Here is a 25,085-nt window from a genome sequence, read left to right on the forward strand (position 1 = left end):
GCTTAGCTGACTGAGTCTGAAGCTTCTTCTTGAAAGCCTCACGAGCTGCTGCATCCTTGGATTTTTCTAAATCCAACATTTCTGCTGTTGTGAAAATTATGACAGAATACAATACATCTGGCCTAATCTTATCTACCGGAAGAAATATTGTCTGTAAAAATTTCAACAATTGATTCGAATCTACTGAACGTCTAAAACTCGAAACGATTTCATTGTGGAGATTTTGGGACTCAAGAAGGTTAAACTTGATGGCTCTATCAGTGATAATACAACTATATAACGACAACAGAGAATAAATAGAACCATCCTTATCAAGACTACTGTGATTAAAACCTTCGTAAACTTCTAACGTATGTTTCGCTGGAAAGAAATGTCTAAAGAATGTCTTATATTCAGTTAACAGAGGATAAATCATTTGAACATTTGAGCCACAGAATAATCTTACAGAGGGGTCCCTCGGGCTAACTTTAGCGTCAGATACGAATACATAATTTCCACATTCTAGCCTAAGAACTACAGAGGAACATACTGTGAGGTCATCAGAATAATCATATGCGAGAGGAGGTAATTCGTCCTTAATGTCATGGAAATAAATGCCAAATACGGAACCTAAGCTATGTGAATCACGAATAAGGTCAATGTAAGATGTGATGAGCTGTCGATCCATCGATCCGACAAGTGATGGAGGACAGGGAGCAGAGATATACGTTACCGACCTAAGGAGGATGGTATGTAGGGTGTGTTGTCAAACAGAAAGTAGCAGAAAGCTACGTTTCCGAGCAAGGAAGAAGGGTCGAAGAAGTAGTAGTAAACTACGTTCCTGACTAAGGAATAAGGGGTAGGTGCTTTCGTGTTGTAACTGTCTGAGATGTTGTAGTGAAAGCTGTAAAGATGGTGGGTAAGATGAATGATCCTCGTCGTGATATCCTTTATACCCCTTCGTCCGGTGACAAGGATAACAAGCTGATGCTGCTCAAGTAAGCATCATGCACGTGATCATTCTCTGATCGGATCTTGTAATTGTACAGTTCACGTCATTCAAACAGATCGTGTGGTATTAACTAGGGCCGTTGTTCGTGTTCTTATGGAATGTGGTATTAACGAGGGCCGATGTTCGTGTTATTATGGCATGTGGTTTTCATCGAACGTAGCTCACGTCATGAACAGATCATGTGGTATTAATTAGGGCTGTTGTTCGTGTTCTAATGGCATGTGGTATTTATCGAACAGTTCACGTCATGAACAGATCATGTGGTATTAATTAGGGCCGTTGTTCGTGTTCTTATGGAATGTGGTATTAACGAGGGCCGATGTTCGTGTTATTATGGCATGTGGTATTAACGAGGGCCTATGTTCGTATTATGGCACGTGGTATAAATGAGGGCTTATGTTCATCTACTAGGGTAACTGTACTGCTGGAAATAGTCAAAGAGAGGCCTGATGGGCGTGTTCTTATGGAATGTGGTATTAACGAGGGCCGAAGTTCGTGTTCTTATGGCATGTGGTATTGATGATGGCCGATGTTCATCTACTAGCGCTTTCTGTACTGCCTGGACAGAAAGCGCATCGACATCTAATAATTATAAACCCCTTCGTCCGGTGGCGCAAACAACAAGCTAATTGCACCTACGCAGTTCACATCACTTGCAGAAGGGCATAGATCACCTATGCAGTTCACATTTGCAGAAGGGCTCAGATCACATCACTCTCAAATGGCACCTATGCAGTTCACATCAATTCGGAGTGATAAAACCTGCACAGGGCAAGAGAATGAGGAGTGATAGACGTTGAATTGGAGTGTTTTTGTATATTTATGTTTATGAATGATATTAAATTGTTAGCTCATTATGTCACTTCTCTATTCGACGTCAATAACTACGGCTAGGGCTGCACACTTACCCCTCCACCATACCAGATCGATTGATCTCAATTCTGTTCCAGAAACCAATATAGAACATTGCCCCCAGAGCCTTTTCTGAGCTTGCTAGGGCCACCAAACTTTTCATGGACACTCCTGGTATCAATACCAACAGACTCTGATCGGTTTCAACTCAGTTTAGGCGATTTTAGGGTAAAGTTCATTTTTGTTCATTTCGTTCATTTCATGAACCAGGGGATCATTTGGCACTTCTGAGTGGCTGAACATGTTAGTAAACATACCCTTCCACCATACCAGATAGATTTTAAGTCAACCCAGGCATAACTACTGCCCCAAAAGCCTGTCTCAAAGTTGTCTCAATTCTGTTCCAGAATCCCAACTACTCTGAAACCAAAATGGAACATTGCCCCCAGAGCCTTTTCTGAGCTTGCTAGGGCCACCAAACTTTTCATGGACACTCCTGGTATCAATACCAACAGACTCTGATCGGTTTCAACTCAGTTTAGGCGATTTTAGGGTAAAGTTCATTTTTGTTCATTTCGTTCATTTCATGAACCAGGGGGGATCATTTGGCACTTCTGAGTGGCTGAACATGTTAGTAAACATACCCCTCCACCATACCAGATAGATTTTAAGTCAACCCAGGCATAACTACTGCCCCAAAAGCCTGTCTCAAAGTTGTCTCAATTCTGTTCCAGAATCCCAACTACTCTGAAACCAAAATGGAACATTGCCCCCAGAGCCTTTTCTGAGCTTGCTAGGGCCACCAAACTTTTCATGGACACTCCTGGTATCAATACCAACAGACTCTGATCGGTTTCAACTCAGTTTAGGCGATTTTAGGGTAAAGTTCATTTTTGTTCATTTCGTTCATTTCATGAACCAGGGGATCATTTGGCACTTCTGAGTGGCTGAACATGTTAGTAAACATACCCCTCCACCATACCAGATAGATTTTAAGTCAACCCAGGCATAACTACTGCCCCAAAAGCCTGTCTCAAAGTTGTCTCAATTCTGTTCCAGAATCCCAACTACTCTGAAACCAAAATGGAACATTGCCCCCAGAGCCTTTTCTGAGCTTGCTAGGGCCACCAAACTTTTCATGGACACTCCTGGTATCAATACCAACAGACTCTGATCGGTTTCAACTCAGTTTAGGCGATTTTAGGGTAAAGTTCATTTTTGTTCATTTCGTTCATTTCATGAACCAGGGGATCATTTGGCACTTCTGAGTGGCTGAACATGTTAGTAAACATACCCCTCCACCATACCAGATAGATTTTAAGTCAACCCAGGCATAACTACTGCCCCAAAAGCCTGTCTCAAAGTTGTCTCAATTCTGTTCCAGAATCCCAACTACTCTGAAACCAAAATGGAACATTGCCCCCAGAGCCTTTTCTGAGCTTGCTAGGGCCACCAAACTTTTCATGGACACTCCTGGTATCAATACCAACAGACTCTGATCGGTTTCAACTCAGTTTAGGCGATTTTAGGGTAAAGTTCATTTTTGTTCATTTCGTTCATTTCATGAACCAGGGGGGATCATTTGGCACTTCTGAGTGGCTGAACATGTTAGTAAACATACCCCTCCACCATACCAGATAGATTTTAAGTCAACCCAGGCATAACTACTGCCCCAAAAGCCTGTCTCAAAGTTGTCTCAATTCTGTTCCAGAATCCCAACTACTCTGAAACCAAAATGGAACATTGCCCCCAGAGCCTTTTCTGAGCTTGCTAGGGCCACCAAACTTTTCATGGACACTCCTGGTATCAATACCAACAGACTCTGATCGGTTTCAACTCAGTTTAGGCGATTTTAGGGTAAAGTTCATTTTTGTTCATTTCGTTCATTTCATGAACCAGGGGATCATTTGGCACTTCTGAGTGGCTGAACATGTTAGTAAACATACCCCTCCACCATACCAGATAGATTTTAAGTCAACCCAGGCATAACTACTGCCCCAAAAGCCTGTCTCAAAGTTGTCTCAATTCTGTTCCAGAATCCCAACTACTCTGAAACCAAAATGGAACATTGCCCCCAGAGCCTTTTCTGAGCTTGCTAGGGCCACCAAACTTTTCATGGACACTCCTGGTATCAATACCAACAGACTCTGATCGGTTTCAACTCAGTTTAGGCGATTTTAGGGTAAAGTTCATTTTTGTTCATTTCGTTCATTTCATGAACCAGGGGATCATTTGGCACTTCTGAGTGGCTGAACATGTTAGTAAACATACCCCTCCACCATACCAGATAGATTTTAAGTCAACCCAGACATAACTACTGCCCCAAAAGCCTGTTCCAAAGTTGTCTCAATTCTGTCTCAATTCTGTCTCACTGTTCCAAAATTGTTCCAAAATCTCGGATTCATGAACTCAATTAATTAGTGGGTAATAAATTAATTAATTAGTGGGTAATAAGAACTTATATATTACACATTCATAGGTTTTAAAACATTGCTGACTACTTTTAACCTTTATGTGATCTTATAAATGTTTTTCATTTCAGTCGTGCCTGTCTATTTTCAAGAACTTGGCTTCTCTGGAGAAATCGGTGGACACTTTTACCATAGAATTAAAGTTCGTGGAAGGAGAACTTGTCTTCAGTCTCAATCACAGACACGGTTATTATTATTCTGGTGTTATACATTATCTAAATACATTATATACATTATATACGTTATATACATTATATACATTATATGCATTATATACATTATATACATTATATACATTATATACACTAGCAGGAACCCGTCTAACCCTAAAATGGTGTCAAGACTCAAGAGACTAAATAAATTATTACCTATTTAATTCGCGTTTTTGACACCACTTGGGGGTCCAAATTTTGGGCACTAAAATTTTTATTTCTTGGCCAATTTTTAATTCTTTAACGGTTTTTGCGGAAAATCGTGTTAAAGTTGATGCCGTGGTGTCAGTAAAATGGTACGGACATATATCGTCTCGCTTTATATATAGCAAGATTAGTTGATAATAGTCATCAAATCCTATGATAACTAAAACAAACTGGGATACTTCTAGTGTGTCAGTGTGGACCACAGTGTGGCACTTACAGTTACAGTTACTATACGGTTGATAGATGAAATTTCACATTCTTGTCAATATAATTGTGACAGCTTATTTTTTAACAATCTTATAAATGACTCCTGATTGTTCAATAAACAAGTTCGACAGAGCAAGATATTGAAAATGAAAGCAGACCGGATCAGTGTCCGATCGACTCCCAGTTGGCTCCTAGTTTGTTAACAATAGAATGAATTACAGGAAAATAAATATTAATTAAATATGAAATCTTACAAGGCAAAATAATTAAATATGAACGTAAAATTCATAAGCGTGGTTACAAACTATTGTATTCCGAATAAATGCGTCTGAAAATGAGTAAAGCAGCATTTAAGACACAACATTTCTCCCGATAAGAAATTTTAAAAACTACCTTATACGTGTAGAAATGTTGTGACAAATAAAACAGTGTGATGCTGCTTAAAGATCAATCACTGCTGTTTACCAGTTAGTGACTGTTCATAATATGTAAGCTCTCCTCGAAATATGTACTTGGGTTTATATACGCGCAACAATTTCGTCATCAAACGAAAGTTAAGAACTTTTGAGTTGCGGAGTTATTTGAAAAATTCCGGTCCTCGATAAATTGCGGTGACCTTATATTATAACTAGTGTAACCCGGCCTACGGCCGGGACTTCACTGCCGCAGTTAAAAAGGGTAGGAGTAATTACCCGCTGAGTCAAAACCCGGATTAGGCGAGCAATTCTATTCGGAGTGCCCTCACGTATCCAATAGTATGCTTAAAAAATTGTAATTCTTAATCAATAATCAATAGAGATTAACCCTGCACCACACCAGCCTATCATATTTGTCAACATGCATTACATTGTCGTATGAAAGTATGAACTCTCTCTACAGTCCAAACAGACCGTTTGAGCACTCCCTCCCCTAATAAGTTTATAGTATCATATGACCATGTAATATATACGCCATGTATATATACGCTACATATGCAGAGAGAGAGAGAGAGAGAGAGCTAGCCCCGTAACTCTTGCCGTTCTTCTCAAGCCATTTTATGTAACATATTTTGTGGTACAAAACCATCAATTAAACCACTTACCACCGGCCGATTTTTATAAAATTTGCTTATTGGCTTCGTCAGAGTTTTGTCGGCACTATACCGAAAAAACCAGTCCCGTAACTATTACCGTTTTTTTTGTATAACCGTTCGGAAATTACACACGAACACACGATCAGACACACATTCTGGTGTTATTAAGTTGATTTAATTTATTCTGCTCGAGTTTGAAATCTAATCGTAGCTAAGTTTGCTGGTCGGAAGATAAGCACTAGTATTACCATCAGTGGGCAGTGGGCTCGCCCTCTACCTAGCAACAGTAACCTAGCAACAGTAACCTAGCAACAGTAACCTAGCAACAGTAACCTTGCAACAGTAACCTAGCAACAGTTACCTAGCAGCAGTAACCTAGCAACAGTAACCTAGCAACAGTACCTAGCAACAGTAACCTAGCAGCAGTAACCTAGCAACAGTACCTAGCAACAGTAACCTAGCAACAGTAACCTAGCAACAGTAACCCAGCAACAGTACCTAGCAACAGTAACCTAGCAACAGTAACCTAGCAACAGTAACCTAGCAACAGTAACCTAGCAACAGTACCTAGCAACAGTACCTAGCAACAGTAACCTAGCAACAGTAACCTAGCAACAGTAACCCAGCAACACTACCTAGCAACAGTAACCTAGCAACATGACAGTATCCTAGCAACAGTAACCCAGCAACAGTAACCTAGCAACAGTAACCTAGCAACAGTGACCTAGCAACAGTGACCTAGCAACAGTGACCTAGCAACAGTAACCTAGCAACAGTAACCTAGCAACAGTAACCCAGCAACAGTAACCTAGCAACAGTAACCTAGCAACAGTAACCTAGCAACAGTAACCTAGCAACAGTACCTAGCAACAGTAATCTAGCAACAGTACCCAGCAACAGTAACCTATCAACAGTAACCTAGCAACAGTACTATGACTGTAATGTTACAACTCTTCTGATTTCAGGAATAAAGAAGCAGTTCAACTTAACGTTCCAGGAATGCGAGGGACTTAGTGCTATCTTCAATAAAAACTCTTCTGTCATTCACATCGTCTCAGACCAAAAGTAAGTGTTCACATTGAAACTTTCCGTCTATGTTTTTGTAAAAACTCTTGTTTTTATTCTGACAGCAACGTCATTTCTTTAAGTTCAGTTTGTTGTGACTAAGGTTCAGTGTTTATGTGACTTGAGTTAACTTGTAATTTATATAAATATATATATACTGTACTAGCATATAATACCATTATGCTACTACCAATACTGTACTAGCATATAATACCATTATGCTAGTACCAATACTGTACTAGCATACAATACTATTATGCTAGTACCAATACTGTACTAGCATATAATACCATTATGCTAGTACCAATACTGTACTAGCATATAATACCATTATGCTAGTACCAATACTGTACTAGCATACAATACCATTATGCTAGTACCAATACTGTACTAGCATATAATACCATTATGCTAGTACCAATACTGTACTAGCATACAATACCATTATGCTAGTACCAATACTGTACTAGCATATAATACCATTATGCTAGTACCAATACTGTACTAGCATATAATACCATTATGCTAGTACCAATACTGTACTAGCATATAATACCATTATGCTAGTACCAATACTGTACTAGCATATAATACCATTATGCTAGTACCAATACTGTACTAGCATATAATACCATTATGCTAGTACCAATACTGTACTAGCATATAATACCATTATGCTAGTACCAATACTGTACTAGCATATAATACCATTATGCTAGTACCAATACTGTACTAGCATATAATACCATTATGCTAGTACCAATACTGTGCTAGCATATAATACCATTATGCTAGTACCAATACTGTGCTAGCATATAATACCATTATGCTAGTACCAATACTGTGCTAGCATATAATACCATTATGCTAGTACCAATACTGTACTAGCATATACAATACCATTATGCTAGTACCAATACTGTACTAGCATATACAATACCATTATGCTAGTACCAATACTGTACTAGCATACAATACCATTATGCTAGTACCAATACTGTGCTAGCATATAATACCATTATGCTAGTACCAATACTGTACTAGCATAAAATACCATTATGCTAGTACCAATACTTTACTAGCATACAATACCATTATGCTAGTACCAATACTGTACTAGCATATAATACCATTATGCTAGTACCAATACTGTACTAGCATATACAATACCATTATGCTAGTACCAATACTGTACTAGCATATACAATACCATTATGCTAGTACCAATACTGTACTAGCATATACAATACCATTATGCTAGTACCAATACTGTACTAACTACTAGCATACAATACCATTATGCTAGTACCAATACTGTACTAGCATATAATACCATTATGCTAGTACCAATACTGTACTAGCATATACAATACCATTATGCTAGTACCAATACTGTACTAGCATAAATACAATACCATTATGCTAGTACCAATACTGTACTAGCATACAATACCATTATGCTAGTACCAATACTGTACTAGCATATAATACCATTATGCTAGTACCAATACTGTACTAGCATATAACACCATTATAATACCATTATGCTAGTACCAATACTGTACTAGCATATAATACCATTATGCTAGTACCAATACTGTACTAGCATATAATACCATTATAATACCATTATGCTAGTACCAATACTGTACTAGCATATAATACCATTATGCTAGTACCAATACTGTACTAGCATATAATACCATTATGCTAGTACCAATACTGTACTAGCATATAATACCATTATAATACCATTATGCTAGTACCAATACTGTACTAGCATATAATACCATTATGCTAGTACCAATACTGTACTAGCATACAATACCATTATGCTAGTACCAATACTGTACTAGCATAAAATACCATTATGCTAGTACCAATACTGTACTAGCATAAAATACCATTATGCTAGTACCAATACTGTACTAGCATAAAATACCATTATGCTAGTACCAATACTGTGCTAGCATAAAATACCATTATGCTAGTACCAATACTGTACTAGCATAAAATACCATTATGCTAGTACCCATACTGTACTAGCATATAATACCATTATGCTAGTACCAATACTGTGCTAGCATATACAATACCATTATGCTAGTACCAATACTGTACTAGCATATTATACAGTACCATTATGCTAGTACCAATACTGTACACATAATACCGTTCTAATCCCATTTGTCCCAGGTTTCTAGGAGACTGCGTCGTACATTTCCCTACTAATGTGGCGGAGATAACCCTAAACGCTAAACATGACCACACGATGCTCAGTAACTATGTAGAGGAGGAGAGTCAGTACGGCAAGGTACTGTTACAGAACATTACAGAACATTACAGAACATTACAGAGCATTACAGCGCATTACAGAGCATTACAGAGCATTACAGAACATTACGGAGCATTACAGAACATTACAGAACATTACAGAACATTACAGAACATTACAGAGCATTACAGAACATTACAGGACATTACAGAACATTACAGAACATTACAGAACATTACGGAGCATTACAGAACATTACAGAGCATTACAGAGCATTAAAGAGCATTACAGAACATTACAGAACATTACAGAGCATTACAGAGCATGACAGAACATTACAGAACATTACAGCGCATTACAGAGCGTTACAGAGCATTACAGAACATTACAGAACATTATAGAACATTACAGAGCATTACAGAGCATTACAGAGCATTACAGAACATTACAGAACATTACAGCGCATTACAGAACATTACAGAGCATTACAGAACATTACAGAACATTACAGGACATTACAGAGCATTACAGAGCATTACAGAACATTACAGAACATTACAGAGCATTACAGAGCATTACAGAACATTACAGAACATTACAGAACATTACAGAACATTACAGAACATTACAGGACATTACAGAACATTACAGAGCATTACAGAGCATGACAGAACATTACAGAGCATTACAGCGCATTACAGAGCGTTACAGAGCATTACAGAACATTACAGAACATTATAGAACATTACAGAGCATTACAGAGCATTACAGAACATTACAGAACATTACAGGACATTACAGAGCATTACAGAGCATTACAGAACATTACAGAGCATTACAGAGCATGACAGAACATTACAGAACATTACAGCGCATTACAGAGCGTTACAGAGCATTACAGAACATAACAGAACATTACAGAACATTACAGAACATTACAGAACATTACAGAGCATTACAGAACATTACAGAACATTACAGAACATTACAGAACATTACAGAGCATTACAGAACATAACAGAACATTACAGAACATTACAGAACATTACAGAGCATTACAGAACATTACAGAACATTACAGAACATAACAGAACATTACAGAACATTACAGAACATTACAGAACATTACAGAGCATTACAGAACATTACAGAACATTACAGAACATTACAGAGCATTACAGAGCATTATAGAACATTACAGAGCATTACAGAACATTACAGAACATTACAGAACATTACAGAACATTACAGAGCATTACAGAACATTACAGAACATTACAGAGCATTACAGAGCATTACAGAACATTACAGAGCATTACAGAACATTACAGAACATTACAGAACATTACAGAGCATTACAGAACATAACAGAACATTACAGAACATTACAGAACATTACAGAGCATTACAGAACATTACAGAGCATTACAGAGCATTACAGAGCATTACAGAGCATTACAGAACATTACAGAACATTACAGAACATTACAGAACATTACAGAACATTACAGAACATTACAGAACATTACAGAGCATTACAGAACATTACAGAACATTACAGAACATTACAGAGCATTACAGAGCATTATAGAACATTACAGAGCATTACAGAACATTACAGAACATTACAGGACATTACAGAGCATTACAGAGCATTACAGAACATTACAGAGCATTACAGAGCATGACAGAACATTACAGAACATTACAGCGCATTACAGAGCGTTACAGAGCATTACAGAACATTACAGAGCATTACAGAGCATGACAGAACATTACAGAACATTACAGCGCATTACAGAGCGTTACAGAGCATTACAGAACATAACAGAACATTACAGAACATTACAGAACATTACAGAACATTACAGAGCATTACAGAACATTACAGAACATTACAGAACATTACAGAACATTACAGAGCATTACAGAACATTACAGAGCATTACAGAGCATTACAGAGCATTACAGAGCATTACAGAACATTACAGAACATTACAGAACATTACAGAACATTACAGAACATTACAGAACATTACAGAACATTACAGAGCATTACAGAACATTACAGAACATTACAGAACATTACAGAGCATTACAGAGCATTATAGAACATTACAGAGCATTACAGAACATTACAGAACATTACAGGACATTACAGAGCATTACAGAGCATTACAGAACATTACAGAGCATTACAGAGCATGACAGAACATTACAGAACATTACAGCGCATTACAGAGCGTTACAGAGCATTACAGAACATAACAGAACATTACAGAACATTACAGAACATTACAGAACATTACAGAGCATTACAGAACATTACAGAACATTACAGAACATTACAGAACATTACAGAGCATTACAGAACATAACAGAACATTACAGAACATTACAGAACATTACAGAGCATTACAGAACATTACAGAACATTACAGAACATTACAGAACATTACAGAACATTACAGAACATTACAGAACATTACAGAGCATTACAGAACATTACAGAACATTACAGAACATTACAGAGCATTACAGAGCATTATAGAACATTACAGAGCATTACAGAACATTACAGAACATTACAGAACATTACAGAACATTACAGAGCATTACAGAACATTACAGAACATTACAGAGCATTACAGAGCATTACAGAACATTACAGAGCATTACAGAACATTACAGAACATTACAGAACATTACAGAGCATTACAGAACATAACAGAACATTACAGAACATTACAGAGCATTACAGAGCATTACAGAACATTACAGAGCATTACAGAGCATTACAGAGCATTACAGAGCATTACAGAACATTACAGAACATTACAGAACATTACAGAACATTACAGAACATTACAGAACATTACAGAACATTACAGAGCATTACAGAACATTACAGAACATTACAGAACATTACAGAGCATTACAGAGCATTATAGAACATTACAGAGCATTACAGAACATTACAGAACATTACAGAACATTACAGAACATTACAGAACATTACAGAGCATTACAGAGCATTATAGAACATTACAGAACATTACAGAACATTACAGAACATTACAGAACATTACAGAGCATTATAGAACATTACAGAGCATTACAGAACATTACAGAACATTACAGAACATTACAGAACATTACAGAACATTACAGAGCATTACAGAGCATTATAGAACATTACAGAGCATTACGGAGCATAACGGAGCATTACAGAACATTACAGAACATTACAGGACATTACAGAGCATTACAGAACATTACAGAACATTACAGAACATTACAGAACATTACAGAACATTACATAACATCAAAGAATAGTATAGAATATTCTGGAATATTCTAGAATTGTTGTCGGAATCACTATCGGGATATTTGTCGGAATTAAAAGAACGTCCCGATTCTTATTAATTGTACTGTGTCTGGAGACTTATAATTGTAGATCATAAATTCTTTGAAATCACGTGTTGATTGCAAAATTGTCTCCCAGACTACAGATCAGTCCATTATTATACATTATACCGTGTTTTAACTTGGCACTGTTCCAACTTGGCACTGTTCCAACTTGGTACTGTTCCAACCTGGCACTGTTCCAACCTGGCACTGTTCCAACTTGGCACTGTTCCAACTTGGCACTGTTCCAACTTGGCACTGTTCCAACTTGGTACTGTTCCAACCTGGCACTGTTCCAACTTGGCACTGTTCCAACTTGGTACTGTTCCAACCTGGCACTGTTCCAACTTGGTACTGTTCCAACCTGGCACTGTTCCAACTTGGCACTGTTCCAACTTGGCACTGTTCCAACTTGGCACTGTTCCAACTTGGTACTGTTCCAACTTGGCACTGTTCCAACTTGGTATTGTTCCAACTTGGCACTGTTCCAACTTGGCACTGTTCCAACTTGGCACTGCTCCAACCTGGCACTGTTCCAACTTGGCACTGTTCCAACTTGGCACTGCTCCAACTTGGCACTGTTCCAGAAATAGAATGGACACACAGAGACTTAAAACACGACACGTTTAGTCCACCCCCTACCGGACCCTGTCCATTGTCCAAGGTAAAGGGCTTGGTTGCTTGTCATTGCAAGCATGATTACAGGGTAAAGTGGTTGCTTGATTAAGCTGGCGAAGATAAGTTCACTCAGGCTAGTTTTTTTTTTTTTTTTTTTAAAATGCTCACAAACTGGCTAACGCTTAATCAGCAAATCAAGATCAAGTTATCTAATAACTATTCTAAACCTTGTAAAGCTCGAGGACGACCAGTCCTTGCAGCAAGCGAAGACTCCATGTGAAGTTTCCACAAACAGTGCCTCTTAATTGAAACCCTCCATTATTTAAGTATGGAGCCCCTGTCGTAGCAGGTAGCAAACCACTTGAATTATCTGAAACGTTAAAAGGATTTGTTTAGGTGTTAATTAGATCGGGGGAGCCAATGACTTAAATGGCATACATTTTTATTGAGAAAATGGAAAAACTTTTGAGTAAATAATAGACATTTATTGCCATTTCCAGGTTATTGGCTCCCCCCATTTGACCGCTTTACCAACTGTTTGGTGGTGGTTTAAACATGTGAGATGCATATCATATAAACGTGTAAAATGTGACAACATCTTGAATAATAGTGTTTCATATTGCAATCAAACACAATAAGTATAAATCTAAAAATTCAAAAATTCTTGTAGTTTAGCGCACTGGCTTGCTTGGCGTCAACACAGTCTAACTTTGTTTATACTTTCTTACTTTATATTTATTTTAGAGTGGAATAATGTATAATAAAAACTTGAAATCTGTAAAATCGTATATAATATTTGCACGCTATTTCCCGGCGGTCGTCAAAGGAGGCCTATATTTATGACCCCAAGATCCCACACGTTGACATAATAAAGCTATTCTACAGGTTTAAATCTAAAACTAGTATGAAGCCGGAAGAACTAATACAGTTATAATATCAAGAGATCTTTCAGTAACATAACGTAATCGAAACGTGGACTGCAATAAAATTAACAACGCCAATACAAATTGTTCAACCTGACCCGCGCCATTCATGATCAATTAAGCGAGCGTGTTTTTATTATTGGTAAACAAATTGAAAGGATCAAATGAAGTCCCTGTAAAGTTGTTAAATGGATAACGATAATTTTTTGATGTTCAGGGCAAAAAATCGATCCCTTAATATACAACTTAAAATGGTAAAGTACAAAGTGTCTGTAATTAAGAATCTCTGTGAAAACGTCATGTGTACTCCCAGGGGGACACCTTGTCTCAGAACACACCTCGCAATTGCGTTTATCAATGTATTAAGTTGCTCATAGTACGGTATCTCATATTCTTTTGACTTTCGATGTGAGCAAAGCATTGAGTTTATTATCTGTTTATTAACGCCGATGGGTGAATCATCCACAAATCTCTTTCGGAACACTGACGTCTAACGCGACGATCGTTTCGAGTAGGATTGGTTCCTGAGCCGATTTCTTAACAATTGAAGCTCACGAAATGCGAGACAAACCCCTACTGCCTCCTTACCTTTACTGTGACAACAGTCCGTTAATCGATTTACATTTTGTTGCACTCTTATCAGCTGTAACAAACTTATTGCGATAAAGAAATAGAAGTCTCCATTGATCGTTGGTAGCCGATGTTATTATATACAACTGTAAAATGGACTAAGCCACAGTTGCACAACCATACTCACTGTTCCACTCATGACCCTGATTACTATGTATCCATTCAAGTCTAATGCATGCAGAATAGGTAGCGGGGCTGAATCAGTGTTTTTCAATGAAATTTGCCTAAAAACTAAGAAATTTACTGCTGAGAGGAGAGAGTCTAAGAAGCCTCTGGAAGGAGTTGGGAACAGTGAACACAGAGCCTCATTCCCCAGTATTCCGAACTTTTTAAAGTTGTATTTAGCTCCTGACAGTGTGTCAAAGATACCAAGACTAGACCACGTGATATCGGCGTGTTCAATCCTATACAGTGTACAGTCCCGCCTGATAAAACTAAACATTCTCCCCACATATTCGCCTAACATTTTACATTTGCCTTTACGCGGTTTTTGGTTAGTGCGGGCGGGCAAGTTCACTTGGCATTACTCATTTACTCGCAATATTTTACAGACGGGACCAACAATTCATCCGATTTTAAAGTATCCCGTCAATGATTTTGTAACTCCAGTACTTCTGTAAAATCAAAAATAGGTTTTTGCCGAACAAACAACAAAAAACCTAGACCCCCTTAAAAAAACAAAATCCCTAACCTGTTAGCTTACCATACCTCTACGTACCATATATATTCTATAATTCCGGACTATACAATAATCAGTAGGAAGAATTAGAAGAATCCACCCCGTGCATGTTGACCTTAATACCACCCATTCATCAAAACACTTTCCAAAACAGCTACAGCTGTAATTTTCCCACACTGAAGCCAACACTAAGTACAGATGACAACTCTGGTTATAATCCCGAACTGACGGTAACTGGCTCGTGCAGCTTAAAATCGTTTGTTAAACTCAGAACCTGTTTAAAGGTAAACCAACGTGTACTCAACGTGGTCGTGTGTGTATGGAATTGTGGAAACAAGGTGGATTTGTAAAATGTAACGGGTGTGTAGATCTCTAATACAAACATGACCACGAATAACGCGGTGTAGAATCTCTAGATAACAAGACAATATCAGTACACTTGCCTGTTGTTAAACCAGTTTTCCAAACTTTGAAACTGCTTTAAATATCAAATTGTAACGATATTTTAACATTCTAGTCGTCAGCGACTGTTTGTTTACAGCTATAGACTATATGCATAAATATAATGGGATAATTGTAGCCTTGATAGACCTTTAATAATTTAGACCGAACGTCAAACATCGAAATAAGGTGCTGAAATGATGAGTGTATAATAGTACTGCTATACCCTAAAGTAACACTCTACATGCGTAAAAAGAATGATAACACATAATGATGATAACACATGAAAGAACACAATATTATATCAAGAGCTGATAGATAAGACCATAATGTCTTTGCAGATACGATCTATATTTATAAGTAAAAAGGTAGGGCGTCTTTACTTATAAGGACAGTAATGAGATTACACTTTGATACAGATATGTTAAACACAATGTGTGTTTACTGTACTCTTGCTCAACTGTTTCATAGAAGTATCCAATCAATTTTAATCTTTACAATTCATTGACTGTGCACTGGCACGTGCATTCCGCCTTTCAGTATCAGTCGACTTTTAATAAACTCGGAGATTTGATCAAGGTGTCGGGTATACATTTCTCCTGTAACAAGGCCGATAAGTCTGGATACAAACACATGTAGCATTGCAGAATGTTGGCGACCTACTAGAGTTGCGATCAATTTGTAAAGTTCTGGTCTTAATCTAAGGTGGAACATAAGGAAAGTAGTAATTCGCAAACAAACCTAATAGGGCAACAGGTACTTGATATTTCAGTGACCACCGTCTTTGTACAAGAGAATCCACCTTTACAAATTGTGGATTTCAAATTTAAATTGTACAGCAATTATAAATCTAAACAAAATCTATTTCTGCCTAAATTTTCTTGAAGATAGCTTGTACTTGAATACACTACTTTGCCAATAAACATTAATAGCCAATCAACATTATAATTAACGACCACGGCTGCTTTTTTATCCTAGGTTAACTATGAAGTTGGAACCTATTTTGTAAACTAGGATGGCTTTACCCATATTTAGCAATCAGCCACACAAAATTCAGCTTTCTCTACCAACATCTTGAGCCTTTTTAACGTGTCAAACACGTCCAATAAATGGTGCGAGATGGTGCACATCAGCTGTTCATAGTGCAGACTAATGTTGATTAACACGTAATTGTACGCTCTCAGACTAATTCTAAGTGATCACACACCGTGACATACCCATCTTAAAACCAGTATCAAGTGATCAACAATTTAAAATCCAACATTACACAGAATATCGAGCACGTGATACGAGGGTTTCCTCAAATTGGTGGAGTTTTCCGTGTAATTGACAACACCTAATTATCACGGCATAAACTATATTGCACCCCTCACAACTTAATCTCTTAATTACTCTATTGTGGCACAAAGTGGTGTACATTGTTTTTATACTGTTATAATGGATTAAGCACGAAATGTGGGGCGGGGAAGACTCTTCATAAACTCAGGATTACATTGTAGTGTTGTTACCAAGGGACAAACTATCATTACACTTGACTGTACAACACTGAACATAATATATTGATATTTTTGAGACTAGAATCGAGGGCAAACGAATCGTTACATGGTATGGTTAAAAGAAAGAACAATCCTCGGTGCCAAATACGAATAATGAATTACCAACATTCAATATTCTAATTGCCCGCTCTTGATTCGAGTGTTTACTCCGTTGAAATATCATGCTCCTGCTTGTCTGCATTGAGACCAACTACAACTAATTATTAATACATTATCAAAACTAAGTATTCTGGCAGGATTTGTTAAAACGTGTGGTATGGTCATACCACTTACCAGTTACCATAGTCCGTTACCCGTGCGGGATCAATCAATTTGGAAACGTGTTTATAGACCGTCCTTACAACTTTATGTCTGTATTGTAACTTGACATTCAAAACCACATACATGACCTTTTGAAGACACTCGACATCCAAATATGCTTTACTGATTAAAGGGGCAAGTGATGAACGATACAGAAAAAATATAACATATTCAAAAAGTTCACTGATAGGCTGATCCATTAGTGCGGTTAACCGGATATTGGCTGATAGGACATTGATCACTGTGACACATTGATCACTGACAGGTTTCGTTCCACTGGAAATTAACCAGCTAACCTTTGAAGTGGGAATATTTGACAGAAGGGTGTCGACTACATAAAATCTGACACGGAAACATGTACCTACGATATATACTGTCTCGCCCTATAATTATCATAAATTGTATACCCTTAATCAAATTTTGAACCCAAATAAAACACACAGTTTTGATAATAATCTCCAGCAGTGACTGAGATACAGGCCGACATATTCAAAATCATGCACAATCCGATAGCAGACTAGTCCCTAAATTAAACAGTCACGCGAGACAAATATAATGAACTTTGTGAGCTTTAAATAGATGTATGACACAAAGTGACGAGTTGGTTGGGGAGTTTAAACATTAACAACTATATAAAGCATGCGACAAGGATAGCAGTCAACAGAGCAGAACAGAGTTCAAAATTTTGGAAAATTTCTTGAGAAAGAATAACATCGTTCAATTACGTGCCTAATTCGTTTGATAAACAACTAAACGTGCCAAGTTCCATTTGATACCAACTAAATGTTTCAGTTATTCACATATCGCTAATCACATATCGCTACTACGTATACAAAACATTGTCGCGAAGGGTTTTAGTTTTGTTGAAGGAATTAATTTTTCGAGACCTATCTTCATCTATACCGAAATTGAGAGGTACGTCGTAGATAAATAGTTCGAGAGACAATGATAAAAGTTTGATATATAAGGCGATTTTGAATGAACGACCCAAAGCGAAACGAAATATAAAGCGAGACGATATTTATAAATATGGTATGAATTAATATATATCCGTACCATTTTACTGGCACCAACGCCTGCAACTTTAACACGATTCCGCAAAAACCGTAAAATATAATACAACATAAAACCTTTTTGAATGGCTCAAAATAGCTTTAATGGCCTACACTCAAATTGGCAGAAAAAAATAAAAAATGGCCCAAGGAAAAAGCATTTTAATGCCAAAAATTGACCATAAAAATCCAGGAACAACATTATATCCGATATATGGTCCGATAGTTTTCATTGCGTCTTAATATTAAACGTGGAAAGAAAAAGGTTACCTTTGTGAAGTGTTGATGATTCTTGCCACTTAACAAAGAGAGACAAGCGATATTCTGCAGCCCAGGGTCTCAAAGTTACAAGCTTGGATACTGTTAAGAAAAAATTTTCTTGTATATATGGATAACGGTAGTTTTTAAGAGGTTTTGTAGTAGTTTTGTAGTCTGGTTTCTAGAGCTCTTTAGAGTTTCTCTTTAAGTTATCCAAACTAAATAAGGATCAATACACCACCCATAAGTGACAGGGTGCAACATATATCAACATTTAACAAAATTTATTGTGATCCCAACAACATAGATTGAAAATGTACTTATTAATGTTTTTTGATACACACACTCCACATCTCACTTATTATAATATGGGTGTCCTACATTAATGCACATACTAGCAGTCTAATATATTATTAATCTTTTACTTCCTACAATACTTTTGGTCCATTCTATGACACGCTTGTCTTTTACTAAACTACCATCTATTTTGAACGAGGCCTTTATTCCAGTTTTTGTTTTTCCCCTCAGTTCATTGATCAGTGCCCATGTTTGCTTCATATTACCTGAGACTTTTGAGAATTTTCTGCAATAGTACAATTTCTTGGCAGATCTGATAATGTATTTTAACTGTCGACGGAATTTACTATAGGTTAAGTATAGATCAGAGTCTCCAAGAAAATTTGATTCTAATTCTAATTCTAATTCTAATTCTAATTCCAAGAGGGTTGGGTTCCTTAATTGTACTCTTCCACTGCTTGTAAAGATATTCTTTCTTTTTCACTGATGCAATGATCCCTGGTGTGATCAAGGGTTTGCAATCATATTTCTTTTTGACTTTTTGAACGATTCAGATTCAATTAAAAAGTTTTCTTTGATCAAAAGTTGTATCTTATTTGCAAAAATTTCAAAGTTTTCTACGTTGTAGCACACCTGCCCACAAAAATTTGTTTGGTCATATTAGATTCACAGTAGTCGTATTTTGGTTTACAAGGGTCAAGTTCTGGTTCTTCAGGCATGCTACATTCGAGAATACAGAAAATTGGAGAGTGATGCGAAACCCTGGTATCCAGTAGTCCAGCTGACACAATATTGTCAGTGGAGTTTGTCAGAATATTGTCAATAAGCGATGGGACACAGCCTGGTTTATGGTGCGTTGCCAGTGATATAAGTGGGATGAAGTTATTTCCATATAAGATGTTTTCAAAGCTGGCAGAGCCTTTATTAAATAGATTAAAGTTGAAATCTCCAAGCAGGATAACGTTCCTATCAGGAACCTGATTAAGAAGGCTCTCAACTTCGTGTAGGGCATCTTTGTCAGATCCACCAGGTGGTCTGTATAGGACACCAACTGTTTGGGGCCTGCCAACATTTGTTATGGAGACAAACACTGATTCAAGGTTAGGGTCAAAAACCACATCAGAACACGATTCAGGTTTGATCTGCTACGAAGCACACTCATAGCACTCAGGGGAATCAGAGGAAGACAAAAAGCCCAGCACCTTGGACTGGATGACGTATCCTTCAATCTCATTCCTCAGAAGACGAGCTTTGAGGTCTCTTAAGTTTGTTTATATAAATTTTATAGATAAATTATTGTAGCTTCTATATTGTGTAAAATTTTACGGACGAAATGATCCCAGTTTTTAATACTTTCAACACTACTATATAACAAATAATTTGAGGTATGACACCCGGAGATATGACACGATCAAGAGATGTCAAGAAAAGTCCAGTGAAGGTCGATATGACAGCGGATAATGGAGAAATTGAAGAAGAAGAAGATCGTAGCTGTGAATGTAGAAGATATATTGCGGAGGAGTTTTCTTTGGCATGTGCAACTTGCGACATGTACTGGCACTACTGCTGTGTTGGGCTTACTGGATTAACGCAGGAAGAAGGTAACCACTTGACTAACTGGCGCTGCCAAAATTGCTTTATCTCTCCCCACATCAAGGGCACAAGAAGCCAGTCCACAAATCCAGACAGTGAAGAAACCAAGACCCTACGGAATGTTATTAGAGAAGAACTTGGTGCCCTTACTCCGTGTATTAGAGGAATTGTCGAAGATTCTGTGAGTCATACCAGTTCTTCTAATGATTCATCTGAAAAACCAAAAGAAATCACAAAAATTGTGAACCAGGCTTTCCAAACCTGGGCAGATGTTACTGCAAATAGTCAGAAGAAAGTTATTGAAGAAATGAGCCTACAGCAAGCTTCTCAAAGTGTTGTCAGTAAAGTTCAGTCAAAGATGCACACTGATGCATATGAGCGAAATTTAAGAAAGCTCAATCTGTGTGTTTTGAATGTACCAGAGAGCAAGAAAACTAACTCCAAGCTACGCCAGGAAGAGGACTCGAAGTTCTGCAAGGAGACACTAAAGATTGAAAAAAGTGACTTTATCAGTTGCCATCGTGCAGGTAAAGTGGATCCAGGTAAGCCAGACTCCTGTCGGCCATTGATCATCCAGACAGCTGACGAGGAGTCAGTTAACTATTATTCCAACCATGGCAAGGGCTGGAAAGAGTCATCATACTGGATAAATCTGGATCTCTGCAGAGCAGACCGAGAGATCCGTTTTTTAGCCAGAGAAGAGAGGAAGAAGAGGCGGGAAGAAGCAGAGAAGGAAAAGACAGAGAAGAAGGTGGAGAAGAAGTAAATAGCAGTAACAAAGAATGTAGTCAGCCCATGAATATATTTTATACTAATGCTAATGGACTATTTAATAAAATTGATGAACTAAAATGTATTCTATCAGTTTATAAATCCATTCATGTAATCTGCATTACAGAAACTCATTTTAATAGTGATATTTTAGATGCTGAAATTTTTATTGAAGGTTTTAGTATGTTTAGAAAAGACAGAGATTTTAAAATCGATAATTCCACTAGCAACATAAGTGGAGGTGGAGGTTCTATTATTTATATTAAAAACAGTTGTAATGCTTCATTAGTGAGCTCATTTTTAAAAGCACCAGACTCTTTAGCTATTAATGTCAATACCTCTGGTGGATTGATTAGTATTTGTTGTATTTATAGGTCTACTTCTTTGAATTTAAAACAGAATAATATGTTATTATCTTGCATCAAGAACATATCTAGTGAAAAGAATGTTTTTGAAACCATTATCATAGGAGATTTTAACCTACCTAATGTATCTTGGGAAACTGGTAGTGTAAATAGTGGTATTTCTAGTAAGAATCAGGTTTTAATGATTCAACAAAAGTATATTGATTTATTTAATGACAGTGGTTTGACGTGGTACTTTACTAACGAAACAACCAGAAGACGGCTTGTGAAAGATACTCTCCAGGAGAGTCTTCTTGATCAGGTTTTGTATACAAATGATGCTCTTGTCAACGGTTGTAAGATCGTTTCTCCGCTTGGCAAAAGTGATCATGTTGGGATACTTGTTGAACTGGTTGTTTCGCCCAATACTAACAAAAGTCCCAAACAAAAGATTTTAAAGCCTATTTGGGGTAAGATTTCCTCAGAAGAGTTATTTAACTTTAGTAAGAATAATATTGAATGGGATTATAGTTGTACAAATAATGTTCAAGATATGTGGGTTGAATTACATGGTAAATTGGAGTCTGTTGCTGCAGCTGTCCCAGCTGCTTCGGTTTATCTCGACAACAGACCTGTCAAGTTGCCATGGAGTACAACTTCACTTAAAAGAATGAGGAAGAACAAAGATAAAGCATGGGCTGAATTTGATATTAATCCTTCGGATATTAACTTTAGCTGTGCAAATAGCAAGCAGCATATTTTTGAGGTGGCAGAAATTAAAGCTAAAGTAAATTATGAAAAGAAGATTACATCTAATTTAAAACAGAATTGCAAATCTTTTTACTCGTATTTGCGTAATAAACGTCAAGTCAAATCAAGTGTTGTTTCTTTAGATAGAGGAGATGGTACACGCACAGATAGTTCATCTGAGTCTGCTGAGGTACTTGCTAGTGCCTTTAGTTCTGTGTTTGTGTGTGAACCACCTGGCCCTCTTCCCCAAAATGAGAGTTATAACAGAGAGGTTATTGATGATATGGAAATTAGTAGTTCTGATATCAAGAAGCAGCTTTTAAAGCTTAATGTTTTTAAGAGTTCTGGTCCGGATGGCGTTCATCCAAAGTTGTTGAAATCCTTAGCATACGATGAAAAGTTTGTTGAAGCTGTAACTGAATTATTTGTTAAGTGTTCAGAAACAGGAGTCCTGCCTGACATTTGGAAGACAGCATCTGTTGTAGCATTGTTCAAAAAGGGTGTTAAATCTGATCCCTTAAATTATAGACCTGTCTCTTTAACTTGTATTTTGTGCAAAGTGTATGAAAAGTTGGTGAGGGCACATTTATTAACATTTTTAGAAGAACGAATTTCAAAGCATCAGCATGGATTTGTGAAGGGTAAATCTTGTCTTTCTAATCTCTTAGAGACATTTGATAATATTCTTGATATTTTAGACGAAGGTGCTCCTGTCGATCTTTTGTATTTTGATTTTAGTAAAGCTTTTGACACAGTCCCCCACTTTAGACTTCTATCTAAATTGGAGGGGTTTGGGGTCAAGGGAAAAGTTTTAGATGTTATAAAAGACTTTCTGACAGACAGAACCATGAGGGTTTGTGTAGAAGGACAATGGTCTGAGGTGAAACACGTGTTATCTGGTGTTCCCCAGGGGTCAGTATTGGGTCCTTTGCTATTTATTCTTTATATAAACGATTTACCTGACAATGTTAAAAATAAGATTAAATTATTTGCAGATGATCTCAAGCTAGTTTTAATACTTTCAACACTACTATATAACAAATAATTTTAGGCATGGCTACCGATGAGTAATCCGTTGGAGTAAAGTCTGCCGGTGTCCTGGGTGTGATGGATCTGAGTTAGATGGCAGGTTGTGGAGGTGGTAATCGTTTCTTCCTATTGCCCTGGTAGTCTTGTACTACCAGGGCTCCTGCGGTCTGGTACGAGGTTAGTTTTATTGTTAGAGATCTAGTGATGTTTGAAATTTATTAACTCCTTTTAGCTACTTCTCCTTTAGATAAGTATTGCATTCTTTTTTCTGCTATACAGTTCTTTACAACACCTCTGTTCATTATAATTCAAATTTTTTTTTTCACTCTGAACTATAAATCTCTGGCCTATTAACTGTTTCAGATCCAGATTGCTAGGGTTTACAACGGTGCCACTGAAACATCCTGCTGTTGATCTCTTATCCGGATCACCCAGTCTCCTCCCGATCCTCCCACACTTCACAACAAGATGCCAACACTGCCCGCCAACTTCCTCGCCTTACTGCAAAACTTATCCCTTGAAGTAAAGCAACACATGCATACCCTCCTTACTCAGAGTATCCTGGACAGTCTGAAAGAGGAAAAGCTTGCTTCTAAAATAGAACGGTTAGATGAAAAGAAGAAGGAAAAGAAAACGAAGAAGGAAACTACTGTTCAAAATGTCTCGTATAGCCCACATGCGCTCGTAGAGCACGTTCCAGTCCTCCCTGGAATGGATGAAAATCTATTCAAGAAAATCACAGAAGAATTAGATTCAATGAATCTTGAAGGCAAATCTAATAAAGTCCACACCCTATGGCTAAGCCCTTCATCAGAAGACTACTGCTTTGGTAACATAGTTAACAAGCCACATCCCATCAACAACTTCCCTAGCATCTTTAAGTTGATGGGACTTATTAATGACCTCCCCTCCACCACCAACAACATGGATGCTTGCCTTGTTACTAGGTACGACACTCAGCAAGCTAAGTTAAGCCTCCATAAAGACGATGAAGACCTAATAATATCACAGTCCAGCTCCATTTGCACTTACTCAATAGGGGCTCCGCGGACACTTGAGTTTGTGCTCGATACAACCCAAGTAG

The 25,085-nt window shown here is 37.4% G+C and overlaps 1 protein-coding gene and 1 long non-coding RNA gene across 2 annotated transcripts; one reads left to right on the plus strand and one right to left on the minus strand.

Moving 5' to 3' along the window:
• Positions 1–4,414: 4,414 nt before the first annotated feature.
• On the plus strand, positions 4,415–9,367 carry LOC134811076 (uncharacterized). The gene is made up of 3 exons (XR_010159755.1): positions 4,415–4,500; positions 6,978–7,077; positions 9,274–9,367. It is a non-coding gene; the product is annotated as an uncharacterized LOC134811076 (long non-coding RNA).
• A 3,460-nt stretch (positions 9,368–12,827) lies between these two features.
• Positions 12,828–20,586, minus strand: LOC134812058 (uncharacterized). Its single transcript, XM_063819245.1, has 2 exons — positions 20,492–20,586; positions 12,828–13,338 (listed from the first exon to the last, which is right to left on the minus strand). The coding sequence occupies exons 1-2, from the start codon at positions 20,584–20,586 to the stop codon at positions 12,828–12,830; spliced, it is 606 nt and encodes a 201-aa protein (XP_063675315.1).
• Positions 20,587–25,085: the final 4,499 nt, after the last annotated feature.

Source organism: Bolinopsis microptera, chromosome 2 (genome assembly GCF_026151205.1).
Source record: "Bolinopsis microptera isolate Bmic1 chromosome 2, MBARI_Bmic_1.0, whole genome shotgun sequence".
NCBI lineage: Eukaryota > Metazoa > Ctenophora > Tentaculata > Lobata > Bolinopsidae > Bolinopsis > Bolinopsis microptera.